Source organism: Sinocyclocheilus grahami, unplaced genomic scaffold (genome assembly GCF_001515645.1).
Source record: "Sinocyclocheilus grahami isolate Dianchi unplaced genomic scaffold, SAMN03320097.WGS_v1.1 scaffold873.1, whole genome shotgun sequence".
Lineage (NCBI taxonomy): Eukaryota > Metazoa > Chordata > Actinopteri > Cypriniformes > Cyprinidae > Sinocyclocheilus > Sinocyclocheilus grahami.
In genome coordinates, this window is record NW_015506052.1 from 403,564 (window position 1) to 419,057 (window position 15,494).

At 39.1% G+C, this 15,494-nt stretch overlaps 1 protein-coding gene across 1 annotated transcript in view; it reads left to right on the top strand.

The window, feature by feature from the left end:
* The window catches only part of LOC107563407 (astrotactin-2-like), a 299,199-nt gene that overhangs the window by 245,321 nt on the left and 38,384 nt on the right, over positions 1 to 15,494 (top strand). The window contains exon 14 of the mRNA XM_016248278.1: positions 12,091 to 12,215. Coding sequence (XP_016103764.1) covers positions 12,091 to 12,215 — 125 coding nt within the window. The remainder of the gene's footprint in view (positions 1 to 12,090; positions 12,216 to 15,494) is intronic.

Consider the following 15,494-nt stretch of genomic DNA (forward strand, 5'->3'; position numbering starts at 1 on the left):
TTGTTTTCGATTTCTTGTAAAAATAGCATGTCTTCATGAGATCAACCCATTGCATTTTCCCCTCTCTTTGCAGTCAGAGCTTTGTACCTTACTCATTACTAAAAGCACCACCATAGACATTGATACTCCCCACAGTAATCAAATTTGGCCAAATTGTCTCTACCAAAATTTGATATTCTTGATGCTGTTCTGCTGCACTCCATTATGCACCACTGTGTATGTTATAAGAAACACAAAAACAGTGCTTGTCAGTGTCAATATGGTTGAGATGGACAATTAAATCAAAGAAAAAGGGCTTTTCTATTCACCAGTGTGTCACTTTATAATAGCTATTGTGCTATAAGGAATAGTTCACCAAAAAATTAAAATGACATTAACATCTGGTGAAGCCAAAAGCTGTTTGTTTGTAAGAAACTAATCCATCATTATAATGATTTTAACTTCAAACCATTGCTTCCAGCTAAACGAGTCCATAATATTGCTTTTTTATTTTCACTGAAAAAGTAATCTCGTCTGAATCAGGAGTGAAATATGCACAGATCAAACACCGTTTACAAGCCAAAAGAGTCCAAAACAGCTCTAAACAAATACGAGTGGATTTTGATGTGAGAGGACAACAGGGGATGGACTTTTTCACTGGAGAAAGCATTATTATTGATTATTTATTTTAGCTGGAAGGGGTGGTTTGAAGTTTTAAAAACAATTTCTTTATGGATTTGTTTCTAATACAAACACACTGTTTGAACTCTTATTCTAAATGCACCTGTTCACTGCAGAAAATCCATTGGTGAGCTAGTGATGTTAAATTTCTCTAAAACTCATCTGCATCTTGGGTGGCCTGAGAGTGAGCCAGTTTTCAAAAATAACACTATGCAAATGTCCATTTACGATTTCTTGTAAAAATAGCATGTCTTCATGAGATCAACCCATTGCATTTTCCCCTCACTTTGCAGTCAGAGCTTTGTACCTTACTCATTACTAAAAGCACCACAGTAATCAAATTTGGCCAAATTGTCTCTACCAAAATTTGATATTCTTGATGCTGTTCTGCTGCACTCCATTATGCACCACTGTGTATGTTATAAGAAAGACAAAAACAGTGCTTGTCAGTGTCAATATGGTTGAGATGGACAATTAAATCAAAGAAAAGGGCTTTTCTATTCACCAGTGTGTCACTTTATAATAGCTATTGTACTATAAGGAATAGTTCACCAAAAAATTAAAATGACATTAACATCTGGTGAAGCCAAAAGCTGTTTGTTTGTAAGAAATGGTTTGGAAAGATAGGGGGAAAACATGACTGAATAACTCAGCGGATATCGCATTTTGCGTAAAATCAAAAATTGACTTTTCAATACCTACCAGATACAATACTGATTTTGGAGGAAACTACATTTTTTTTAAATGACGATTATCGCGTTTTGGAACCAAACTTGTACGAACCCGGAAGTAAGATTTTTGGCACAGAAATACTCTGTCATACGTCCAAATTGTTTTTTGAAACTTTGTCCATGCTTGCAACGCGGCTGACAAGACGTGCGGATCCATGTGCAAGCTTTTATTTAGAGCAGAAGAGGTCAGAAACACAGGCAGGGTCGAACAATGGCAAACAGGTATATGGCGGTCAAGACACAAGAATAATCCTAGGGCTAGCAAAGGTCAACGATCAGCGAACAGAATCAAAAGGGCGAGACTAGAGGGATAACTCCAGGAAAACAGGCAAAGATCAGAAACCAAGAAAACAGACTGGGCAAGACTATGCTAGGACTGGGAAACTAACGAGGACTCTGTAAGGTAGCTATCACTGGCGATAAGCGCATACAATACTCGGCAGCTGACGGGGATCAGAAGGGGGAAAACATGACTGAATAACTCAGCGCATATCGCATTTTGCGTAAAATCAAAAATTGACTTTTCAATACCGACCAGATACAATACTGATTTTGGAGGAAACTACATTTTTTTTTAAATGACGATTATCGCGTTTTGGAACCAAACTTGTACGAACCCGGAAGTAAGATTTTTGGCACAGAAATACTCTGTCATACGTCCAAATTGTTTTTTGAAACTTTGTCCATGCTTGCAACACGGCTGACAAGACGTGCGGATCCATGTGCAAGCTTTTATTTAGAGCAAAAGAGGTCAGAAACACAGGCAGGGTCGAACAATGGCAAACAGGTATATGGCGGTCAAGACACAAGAATAATCCTAGGGCTAGCAAAGGTCAACGATCAGCGAACAGAATCAAAAGGGCGAGACTAGAGGGATAACTCCAGGAAAACAGGCAAAGATCAGAAACCAAGAAAACAGACCGGGCAAGAATATGCTAGGACTGGGAAACTAACGAGGACTCTGTAAGGTAGCTATCACTGGCGATAAGCGCATACAATACTCAGCAGCTGACGGGGATCAGAGTGAGTGTATATACAGTGGGTACGGAAGATTCAGGAGGGCGGTGGAGCGGAGGCGGAACAGGGGGCGGGATGGAGGGCCAGGTCCACATGAAAGTGGAGAGACCGGGCACTGAGGCAGGACCGGCAGAGCAGAGAGCCAGGGAGGAGCCGGCAGTACAGGTGGAGCTGAAGACCACCACAGCAGAGCAGACGGGACCGAAGATCCCCCCGGTGGAGCAGAAGACCACCAGAACAGGACTGAAGACCCCCAGACCGGAGCAAACGGAGCAGAAGACCACCAGAACCAGACAGCAGACCACCACGGCGGAGCAGAAGACCACCAGAACCAGACAGCAGACCACCACGGCGTGGGGCCTAGGGAAAACAGAGACAGACAATGCAGGCAGTGCATTCATGGTTTCAGGGACCAAGGCAGGGAACACAAGAGTGGCAGTGACAGAGTTAAAGAGACAAACACGGAGTGTATTTATAGTCCTTGAGTTCAGGACAGACAGAGCTAAGAGTTCAAAGGAGGATTTTTTTTGGCTGTGACAAGGCTACTAGAGCCTACAGGGAGTTCATTTAGGGTTTTCATGACCGGTTCAGAGCAGGACAAAAGTTCAACAGCGGCCTCCGTAGCCATTACAGCACAGGCTGAGAGTTCACAGACGGCTTCCATAGCCGTTTCAAGACAGGCTGAGAATTCACAGACGGCCATGACAGGCAGAGAATTCACAGACGGCCTCCCTGGCCGGAACAGAACAGGACGAGAGTTCACAAGTGGATACTACCGACACCTCTGGAGGTTCTGCAGCGAATGCCGCCACCTCTGGAGGTTCTACAGTGATACCAGCAGGAAACAGGGAGCATTCATTAACATTCCGATTAACCGTATAGGTACAGAGTTCAGCAACGGTCACTTCGACCGTGACAGGACGGGCTGAAAGTGTATTGCTGGGCACCACCACCATACCAGGAGCCAAAGCGAGCACCGCCGCCTCGGGAGGTTCTGCAGCCTCAGCTGCCACCTCTGGAGGACATGGAGAGAGCACCACCATCTCAGGAGGTTTTGTGGTAGTGTACGCAGCCCAAACACACCAAAAAGCGATCCCCATCAAGGGAAGCGCTTCAGACAGGGGAATCAGTTCCGCCACCTCTGGAGGTTCTACAGTAATACCAGCAGGAAACAGGGAGCATTCATTAACATTCCGATTAACCGCATAGGTACAGAGTTCAGCAACGGTCACTTCGACCGTGACAGGACGGGCTGAAAGTGTATTGCTGGGCACCACCACCATACCAGGAGCCAAAGCGAGCGCCGCCGCCTCGGGAGGTTCTGCAGCCTCAGCTGCCACCTCTGGAGGACATGGAGAGAGCACCACCATCTCAGGAGGTTTTGTGGTAGTGTACGCAGCCCAAACACACCAAAAAGCGATCCCCATCAAGGGAAGCGCTTCAGACAGGGGAATCAGTTCAGGAACAATAGGGCTAAAGTGAGTAGGTTTGGGGATACCAGCGGTGCATCCCTCACACTGGATACCAGACTGGGATATGGAGGGACTGACCTTGACAATCTGGGTGTAACAGACAGGACGTGAGATGACTCTGGATGATCAGCTGTGATGCGACGTGACTCTGGAAGATCAGCTGTGATGTGACGTGAATCTGGAAGATCAGCTGTGATGTGACGTGAATCTGGATGAATAGCTGAGTCGTGACGTGACTCTGGACGAACAGCTGAGACATGGCGAGACTCTAGAAGATCAGCTGTGACATGACTCTGGACGAACAGCTGAGACGTGACGAGGCTCTGGCTGATCAGCTGAGACTTGACTTAGGAATGGAAGCTGTGACTTGACATGACTCATGACGATCAACTGTGACTTGACTTGACTCTTGACGATCAACTGTGACTTGACTTGACTCTTGACGATCAACTGTGACTTGACTTGACTCATGAAGATCCGCCATTTTGTGAGCGTGCTCTAGTGTGGCCGCCATTACACGAGTGAGTGCGGGGTCACGTTCCTCCGCGACACCCACAGTGAACGTTGAACCAATAGTCAACAAAGCATAGTCCATCAACTGACTGAGAGATGAGCGGGGACCTTCACGGATTAAACATGATTTGAGTGGCTGATTAATGCCCTCACAAAAGAAGTCTACGAGTACACAGTCTGGCAGATCAGAAAAATAAGCAAAGTTCAGATACTCTTGAATACAGTCCTTGAGTGATCGTGTCCTCTTTGAGGGCTAATAACAGTCTTGCAATGTCCATACCTGGCCAGTGTCCACTTGAAAAGCCGCTGGATCCTTGTGGGGCTGAGTATTCTGTAACGCGGCTGACGAGACGTGAGATGTGCGGATCCATGTGCAAGCTTTTATTTAGAGCAGAAGAGGTCAGAAACACAGGCAGGGTCGAACAATGGCAAACAGGTATATGGCGGGCAAGACACAAGAATAATCCTAGGGCTAGCGAAGGTCAACGATCGGCGAACAATATCAAAAGGGCGAGACTAGAGGGATAAATCCAGGAAAACAGGCAAAGATCAGAAACCAAGAAAACAGACAGGGCAAGACTAGGCTAGGACTGGGAAACTAACGAGGGCTCTGTAAGGTAGCTATCACTGCTGGTGATAAGCGCATACAATACTCAGCAGCTGACAGGGATCAGAGTGAGTGTATATATAGGGAAGGTGTGATTGATGACAGCTGTGTGCAGTCAGTGCAATGGATGGTGGGATATGTAGTCCGGGATAACATGCAACAGTTTATGTAGTGCGAGAGTCAATGTAATGGAAGGGTGACCTCTGGTTGTGATTGAACGGAAGTCCATGGACAGGATTCGTGACAATGCTTAGCATGAGAATCCAACTCTTTAACAGTGTAAACAACCCCCCCCTTTAAAGTCTATATTGAGTAGTCAGTCATATATACACAGTATATATATCTGTGTAAACAGATGAAATACACTCTAGTGTGTGACCGTTGGCGTCTCAGGTTTACCAGCATCTCAGGTGTTTCAAAGCCTATTTGTCAGACTGAAAAACACAGAAAGAGGAGGAAATTGCTACATTATATTCCTACATGATTAGTTCCAGTTCATCTTAATTATTTGACAGTAATAAGACTCTAATGAGAATCATCACAGAAAGTAATGAGAATCACAAAAAAAAAAAAAGTAATGAAAATATTTTGTGATGAAAAAACAAATCCTAATGGTCCAAAAGATGCATTCTTGTTTTATTTATTTTTCTGCATCTTTGCTTCTGAATAACATTATAAATTGACTTTAAATAATAACAATAAAGAAGTTATTGAAATTAGCTGTCATTTATTGTTTAGTCTAAATAAAGTGAGCAGATTAGAGACTTTGCCTGCTCAGTGAAACCTGTCGCTCAGCAGCAGAATTAGAAACACCGGGCTCCACTTAGTGTGAACAAAATAATTAATAACAAGGCTTACTCTGGCAACAAGGACAGAGTCTTATTTAGGAGAAAAATCCATACTCTCCAACTTTTATTTGTGAACATCCGTTAAGGTGACTCAGGGTGATTTAATTTGGTAATCAATAGATTTGTGTGAGAGCGAGTGAGTAATCTTTATACTGTTGTCTCTCTCTCTCTTTCTCTCCCTCTCTGTCCTGCCCTTGAGTTTCTGCTCCACTCTTCCAGTAAAGCGTGTCCTGATTGACTCCAACTGACTCTTGTGGTTCAGACTGCAATCTAATGAAAAACATTTTGAAAGGCAAAAAAAGAAAGAAAGAAACAGAATGAGATAGAGAAAAAGATCAAATATAGTTACAGGTCATCTTTAAAAATGAGCGTGACATCATCTGGTTAGTTTGCATTGCTGCCAGACTCTATAAATATAATATATCTTTACTCATGAATAATTAATAAAAATAAATTTTTTTTAATTCACTTAAATGCCAATTGACTAAGTATTCTAGAGTCGTGGGGAAATTATATATGCTATAATGTCAAAGGCAGAAAAATAAAAGTCAATTTCATGCTTTTAAAGAAAAAATAAACAGGCAATTGTAAATCATCTTCTGTAATACAACATACTTTTTGCAGTAACAATTAATCAGTATTTAATTAGTTTAATGTGTGAAGGGTTCCTGAACTATTGATTGTAATAGATAAAAGATCAAAGATGGACAGCAGATGCAGCAGTTTGCTTTAAAAGCCGACTGTTATGATTGAAACAAACAATCTGTTCTTACTCAAAGGCACCTGATACTACATCAGTGTCACTATACAGATGCTACATTTACACAGTCAAGAAAAAGAATGAAAAAGTGACTCATCTGAACTCTATTCCCTGTTGTATAATCCAGCATATTCTGGTTAGGTATGTTTTGAAGCATGGCTGCTGGTTTAAGATGGTCCTTAGCTGGTCATGAGCTGGTTTAAGCTGGTTCTTAGCTGGTCATGAGCTGGTTTAAGCTGGTCAGGTGCTGGTCCTGAGCAGGAGCTAGTTGCTTAGAACCAGCTTAGGACCAGCTTAAACCAGCTCATGATCAGCTAAAGACCAGCTCAAACCAGCAGCTGTGCTTCAAAACATACCTAACCAGCATATGTTTTGAGGTTGATTGAGGTTTTGCACTTTCCGTGGACTCTCAGTAGAACAATTTACTAATTTTTTTGTCCAAATCAAGTCAGAATGCTTGCTGAAATAATTTATGATCAAACTGAAGTTTACACATTTCATCCTGGAGACTCTTTGGGAAAATAGCATCATGCTTGGAACGAGGATCATGACTTTATCCATAAGTGAGATTCAGTAAAAAAAAACACCAGCGCAGTGGAGTGAAACAAAACACAGGAGTCTCAAGATGCATTTTGAAAAGCTGAGCAGCTTTTAACTTCACATCATTTTTAATTGAATCGATCACAAGTGGACCACGCCAAATGCAGGTGTAAACTGAGTTTAAAACATGTTGTGCTTGTCTGCTTCTTCCACTTCCAGAGGTAGTCGAAAATGTATTTTCTGATATTTTATTTGTTGCTGAACCCTATTTTCTTGTGCTCTTAAGTTGTCTGGATCCAAATCAAAACCAATTAACATGACTCGGTCGTTTTCTCCATTTTGTTGTTCTTATATGAGTTTTGATCAGCTACATTCACATGCAGCACTACTAACAAGTTTCACAATGGCAATCTTATACAGCCTGAAAAACACATGAACTACTACAAATTAAGTGAGAGAAGTCTTTGTTCCCTTTCCTGTTCAAACCCCTTTTGGTCTGATATGAACATGTTTTTCAAATCTTCAATATTTGGCTCTTCAGTATTTGGTTTTGCATGTGAGAAAGTCTGCGTTTAGAGTAAAGTGCTTGGATTCTGTACATCATTTCACCATTTCTGTTAGAGAAACGTCTGTGCGGCTCATCCATGAATAAGTCAATCACTGGATATAATATGTGTCTTCTTTGAGGCTTCCTTGTCACCCAAGTTCTCTTGACGTGCGCCAGCTAAGGAAGTAATTATGGATCCACATAACTGCTGATCAGGTTTTGCTCTCTCTTTTTCCAAACTGACTTGGCATTTTACATTTATTCTACCTTTTTCCCACATGTCCTCAAAAAGACTCATCCATGTAGGTCAAGCAATGCTTCAACAAGATGAAGTCCAATGAAGGCAAATGAAGCATGAATTTAGAAATGTAGAAGTATTTTGTTGAAGGTTACCAGAAGACCAATGAAAGCTTGATTAGGTAGTGCTAGTAAGCCTTGTTCTTCTACTGAAAATCTCCACAGTCTCATGAAGATGATGAAGTACTGCTGGGAGCCCATCTGTCAGATGGCGACAGGCTGGGTAACAGGGCCAGGAATGAACTTTTCCAATAAAAGGGGCAATATGTTTTAGTTTATGTTGAATACGTAAATTTTACCAAATACCTCAATCAACCAGAATACTATATACAATATTGTATTAATATCAACAAAAGCCATTTTTACAATGCAAAGGTAGAACAGCTGCATCTGGCATTTGTTTATTTACAGTCTGTTTAATGTTGCTCAAAGAAGGCATGGTTACACTTTATTTTGATAGTCCATTTTAGACATTTGACTAACTATAGATAACTTTGCAACTACATGTCAACTAACTTGCATAGTTGACATGTACTTGCAAAGTTACTTATAGTCATTACTGCTAGTTTACATGTAGTTACAAAGTTACTTACAATTAGTATAATATCTAAATTGAACTATCAAAATAAAGTGATACCGATAGCATACATGTATTTATACCAAAAAAAGCATAATTGTAAATAGCCTACATAATGTATTTAATTTATAAAATGTATTCCAAAATTCATTATTGTCAATTGTTCCTCTTTTTTATTGCATTAATAATAATGAACATTAAAGTTAATTAATATAATACATTTTTAAAAATAGTTTTTGTGTTTGGTGAAACATCATTTAATATTATTGTACGCTACAGAGACAAACAAGCTAAGAACTGTTTATAAATTAGTTTATTGCTTTTTAACCATTAGAAAATCAAGACTTCACATTGGTTATTTTAGTAGCAGAAAAACAAAATCACAATCACTGAAGCAGTCAAAAACTTCAGTCTAGCATGAGTCCTGCACTAAAAACTCCCTGTACAATCACTGAACTTTTCATTCATTTCCACATTTCATTTTAATTGCAACAGTCAAAATAGATTTAGTTTAATTGTGTAGGGGCATAGTTTGAATTTTTGTTTATGTTGGTGGCATTTATGCCATTGAGCGAGGTTCAAAGATGGCCGTTGTCATGGTCTTGCGACCAAAGATAGCCTACGATACAGCATGATCATCGCACAGTGCAGTGTTGCCAACTGCTTTCAACTGAAAGTAGCTAAAACTGGTAGCTAAATGTCACTAGATGACAGCATAATGGCAAATTCACTGATCTATATAAAGGTAAATGTAGATCAGTCGGCAAGATGAGATACGGTTTGTCCAAGAAGTTGCTATATTTGTCCCTAAACTTTTGAAAAAGGCCTCAAAAGGGGCGGAGAAGTCGCTAAATCTAGCTACAAAGTAGCTAAATTGGCAACACTGGCACAGTGTGTTTGCTGCTACGATCCACATTTACTGACTAACCAATAAAAATGCGACATGAAATCAACGCGACATGGTGCTAAAACATAAAACTGCTTACCTCAAGCTCTTATCCCTTCCTCTTTCGCCACTTCCACTTTTCTTTCAGCACACATAAAAAGACAACTGCTAAAGTGTGATTTATCATGCTCTTTTTGTTTACCACTAGCGCATGCTGATGACGTTTTATTCTTCTATAGAAACATTCGTCGTAGCGTACGAGTCTATAGGTCTCATCATCACACAGTCTACACACAGGTCGTAGCCAAGTTTATTAGATCCATGTCACACGGTGTGACATGCAGTGATCTTATCGGATTGCTAAAATCGTGCAGTGGGTTTTGGGCTTAAAGCAGGGGTGTCAAACTCAATTCCTGGAGGGCCGCAGCCCTGCAGAGTTTAGCTCCAACCCTAATTAAACACACCTGATCCAGCTAATCAGGTCCTTTAGGCTTATTTAAAAAGTACATGGTTGAGCAGAGTTGGAACTAAACTCTGCAGGGCTGTGGCCCTCCAGGAACTGAGTTTGACATCACTGGTCTAAAGAAATCTGCTCTTTTTCCCTTAGATATTTGGTTTCATCAACTCAACATTTCACTTTTAAACTCTTTTATGATTTCAGTCTGTACCATTTCTGCCAAAAAAAATCAATATTTCATTCTGGATCCCACTGCTAGTGTATATCAAAAACCCATTCGCTTGCAAAATAGCAATGAAGTTATATTTGTTGTTTGCTACCTCAGATTGTTTACAACCACCCTGAGACATATTCTGTGTGGCTCTCAACAGAAGCACAAGCATATCTAAAAGCTGAGTCATCAATCTATACATTGTTCTTATGCCAAAAATAATGAACGTTTTCTTCCTGACGCCTGTTTGTGTCTTGGGGAAAGCCTTGTTAAGAGGCTGGACTTGTGCCTCAGTTCTGGTTTGAGAAATGTCTGGGAAGAAGCATAAAAAATGGGAATCAGTTGTGCATTCAGTTGTACTTTATGGTCCTGCATTGTCATAATGACACACAATTAGCAACAGGTTTTTGAAGACATCTGTAAGTAATGTTACATTAATAATGAAAACAGACATACAGTACCATCAGCAGAAGCAGTATCAGCTCCTGAAAGTTGATGAGGTGATGAATTTCCATTTAACCATTTTACTATTAGAAAATAATTCATGGAAGCACAGAAAATTAGTGATACTGAAGTAAGTACCAGTAAATTAGTATAGGGGCTTCATTCATTTTCAGAATTTTACTAATAGATGACATATTAAATGAGCGATCTTGAGATGAGTCCCTGTAGTCCAGTCTGATTCTAATAGATTTGGGAACTTGACAGGTGATTTTTTTATATATATATATAAAATGTAGTTTGATCTTCTCAGTTGTTTAAAATATTATGCAATTTTGATAAAATGTTGTTTAATTTTCTAATAAAAGAAGATGTGTCTGATCTGCACAACACAATTTAAGTGTGTGTGTGTGTGTGTGCACATACATTTCAACTGTGTGTTGAGTAGATCAGAAACACTTAAGGTTTTAAAGTGAAATGTAATTTACTGAAAAAAAAGTTAAAACCCTGATTTATATAATCTATAATATTCAGCAACAGTTATAGATTAAAATATTAAAAGTTATAGATTGTAATATCTGAATCGGTAACATTCAGCAAAAGAGCTGAAAGACAATATAGCAAAAACTGACAAGATAAAAAAATAGACAACTTTCTGGCTGCACTCTGTTCTGTCTCTCAGCTCTTCTAAAGCATCAGTGAAATGTTAATTTTTCAAATGACAATGAATTTTTCAAAAATAAATAATTTAGTGAGTGATAAGAATGAATGGTAGGGGCTCACCGGGGACCAATCAGTTTTCAGGAGGGCCAGTGACTCGGTGACCCCTGCATATTACTGTGGCTATGGAATTTCTGAACTATCTGTTTTGAGAATGATTCAATAAAAGCTGTCTTTTACAGACTGACGCTAATGAAAGTTTTGTTTGCTATTGATGTTTCATAGTGAGAAAGCTCAATTAAAGAGATGAAGTGTTTGAAGAGGGTTTTTAATTGGTGGCTAATAACACTTCATTAGATTGTCAAGAACATGGAAATCCCAGCACAATCACAAGACACTTTCAAAACGTCTCTCAGTTATACGGGCTGAGTAAAGAGTGTATAATATAACTACAATAAGACACGCACAGAGACATTGCTTAAATACCATTACAGGAGGATAACAATATGCTGGCATTTACTCTGCTGTCATTTTAATTGAATCACAGATAATTTGTGTTTATCCTTTTTTATCACTTCTTACACACACACACACACACACACACACACACTGCTATTCTTCAGTAAAATGCTCTCTAGAATGAGAACGCTCCTTACTCTTCACAACCTGCATCTGACTAGTTAGTTGTAAATCATAGTTGTGTCTTAAAAAGGCATGCTTATTAAAAATATGGAAGAGCTCCTCTATATATTCCATGCCAACTTGATACTTTAATAAGAAATATGTATCACCATTCCAAATTCAAAAGCAACACAACTATCTAATATCTATCTGATGTTTTATTCTCATTTATATTTGAATTTCAGGGATAATAACTTCATCAAGGATTTTCCGCAGCTGGCCGATGGTTTAATGGTGATTCCTCTGCCGGTGGAGGAGCAGTGCCGAGGAGTTCTGTCAGAGCCTCTGCCCAACCTGCAGCTGCTCTCAGGTGAATCTTACATATATGGTATAACAGGACAACCGGGGTAAACGTCACATATGATTTGATTTTCCTCTAAACCACTAGATGGCACAAACTCTCAGCAGCAGTTTCCCTAAACAGCATTTCATTATGCACATTGAAATTTGACTTGAATGCAAAGTGGGTTCAGCTCTAATTTGACAAGGCAATGTTCTTGTTAAAGATTTTCAGTTTTGTTCAAGTTAATTTAAATAAATAAATACATACATAAATAAATAAAATAACTGGAGACTATGTGAAAGTGTGGTATGTGACATAAGAATTTCCCCTGCTGTTGGTGCTAAAGGCACAATAATTAACAGCATAATTAATAACTGGTTAGATTCAGATGCTTACTATAATTTATTAAATTGGGTGTCCATCTCAGTGATAGTCACTATGTTTATAATGAACACATTATATTTAAAAATATGATATGAAGTATTATTTAAAAAAAAAATACTTGTTACAACTGTAAAGCCATATTATTATGGGATCTTCTTCAAAGATATCAGAATCTATATATATACACACAAGTATGTTCATTGAAAAAAAAAAGTTATCAAAATAAACAGAATATAGTACAAATGCAGCTGAAGTGATTGTTTTGAAAATTAGATATTATGCAAAACATTATTTCAGTGTTTGTATCAATACTAAAAGGCACTCCTCATACACATGATTTTTAAATACAGTATGAATGCATTTTTAAAAATGTTTTCAGTATTTTTAAAACCCTTTAATTATACACTACGAAAATAATGAAAAGCACATTTTCCTTAAGGTGTGCCTTTAGTGAACTGTCATCTCATTTTCTCTTGTCCTCTGAGGGTTTTTGCTTTAAAGGCTTCTTATTTACACTTTCACAGTCTTTTCTCTTAGGTCCACTTATAATGTTAGAAGCTAGTTAGTTTTTATAAACAACGTTTGAGATGCAGTTATTAACAGAAGATGTCTGTGACTCCTTGTGATTGGATTAGGCCTACTGATTCAGACAGGGTTGGTACAGGTATGTCTAGATTTTCTGAAATACAAGCAAGCCTCAAGTATGTGATTAATTATATGAATCTTAAAATAGACAGTTTGAGTCCCGGCTTCTGGTTTGTTGTCATTTATTCAACACTGATTTGCACAGAAAAGATTGGAAAAGAGCTCAGAAACACAGATGTGACAGTGGTGGGAGAGACGTGGGCAAGGTTTATTTTGTCCTTCTCTCTCATTCTTTACAATTTTGCTGGGTACAAAAGAACAAGAAAAAGCCTGCTTTTCATGATAAATCCCTTTAAAATAGAACATGGCATGAGGAACTGACAGTAATCGTAGCATCAGCTCAGTGGACGGCCGCTCTCTGTCTCAATGACACAGAGACAGAGAAACCAGCGGAGCAGAAAGCGTTCATTTCTCCCTCATATCGCATTTGATCACAGCTCCAATTCAGAGCTGTCTTTTCATTTATTTGTTTTCACTCAGTTTTTTCTAATGTGGACTCCACACACATTTGGGCTTCAATGACAAGTGGCTAATTCAATAATAGCTTGTCTTTTTTTCAGGAGTGAGAGTGGAGAGTTGTTAACACTGATTACGGCTCTCAGTTTTTGCTGCAGCAGTTCAAATGAGATTTAAACCATTAGTGCATCTGTCAGCATGAGAAGAAAGACGCATGATATGGCTGATGTGATGTTTTGAGGGGGCTGCTGTCATCTCACACCATATAAATAGGCAGGGGCGGATTTAGTGAATTGGGGGCCCCAGGCAAAATATAGGAATGGGGCCCTATACATTTGCACACATTTTCCTAGCTCAACCTTGAGGTTCCATTTGGTTGTTTTCAGCGTAAGCCTGTGTGCTGTCTAATTCTAAACTTTAAAATACATTTATTTTTAGTTGTTTTAACTACAAATTTAAATAAAACTGAAAAAAATAATGAAAAGGCAATTATACATTTACACACCTAAAATACATATATCAAGAGCATGCTCACAGATGAGAACTAAACAGCGTTGGATGAAGTGGATTAAAGCCCTGCACGGGTCTCAGATTTAGCCCGTCTTTTCCCCCCCAAAAAAGCTTATACTACTGTTTCAGCTATTAAAATAGTTCAGTTTTGTATGTAATGTAAAAGTGATTATATTTTGTTTCGTTTTTTTATTAAGTAAATTTAGAAAAACATTTGGAGTATTTTTTGTTCGTTAAATGTAAGTAAAGGCCAGCGGCAGACAGTGAATTGATCATATAGCCTATAGCCTATGCTTGATCAATTTAGCCTTCTCAAATCATCAGGACTTGCCTAAAATAAAATCTATATATAAAACAGTTCAAGTATATCACAATGTTAGTTTAAATGTTTAACCTATATAAATGTGCGCTGTTAGACGCATATCCAATCGTTTGCGGAGGAGTGGAAGCTGAAGCGTGCTCTGCAGCACATGGAGGCGCCAGCGCGATCGCTTGCATTTTTCTAACAGTGGAAACAACTAAAAATATGCAGTCATTTTTGCTCATAAAGGTAAGAGTAATACATCATTCTAAACTGTAAAGGGTCTAATTTTATTTGTGGTTTTATTTGTGTGCACTCACAAAGCTTTAAATTACTACTTTGAAACTAAATAATTCAAATCGAAAATAGACTCCTAATAAAATAAACTCTTTCATTATGTAATCCCTGCATTTCTCTCTAAAGGCACATCCAATTAGGAGATGGCGAGTCATTTTTTCATCACTATAATTGATGGAAGGCCCGATTATAAAAGTACTTTAACAGCTTTAAAATTACTCTATTGCATTCCATACGCTTTTAAAGTACTTTTCACTATAAATTTTATGGGTAGCTTGAATGTAAACATTGTCATGAATTTGTTGTATTCCCATTTGAAAAATAGCCAACAAATTCATTGTTGTAGGCTCACCCGATCTCATGAAAGTGCGTATAGCACGATTTTCTGCTTCTATTTGGCGTAATATTTCTATGCAGAAATTGACTTTGGCATGCAAAAGACGGATAAATTCATAATTAACGGCATGGGTTCAGTCAAAATGTTTGCGGGGCAAATCTCAGATCAGTCTGAGCGCTCATGGTACTCGCAGTGCGTACAGCCGTACACCTGCAGCCGCCACAGACTCGGACGGTTGTCGTGGTAATAAACACCGTAAACGGCAAACATCCGCGTGTCCGTGCTTAATGCGCATATGAAAAGCATTTTAGGGGGCCCTTAGCTTTTGGGGGCCCAAGGCGGTCGCCTACCTTTGCCTAATGGGTAAGTCCGCCCC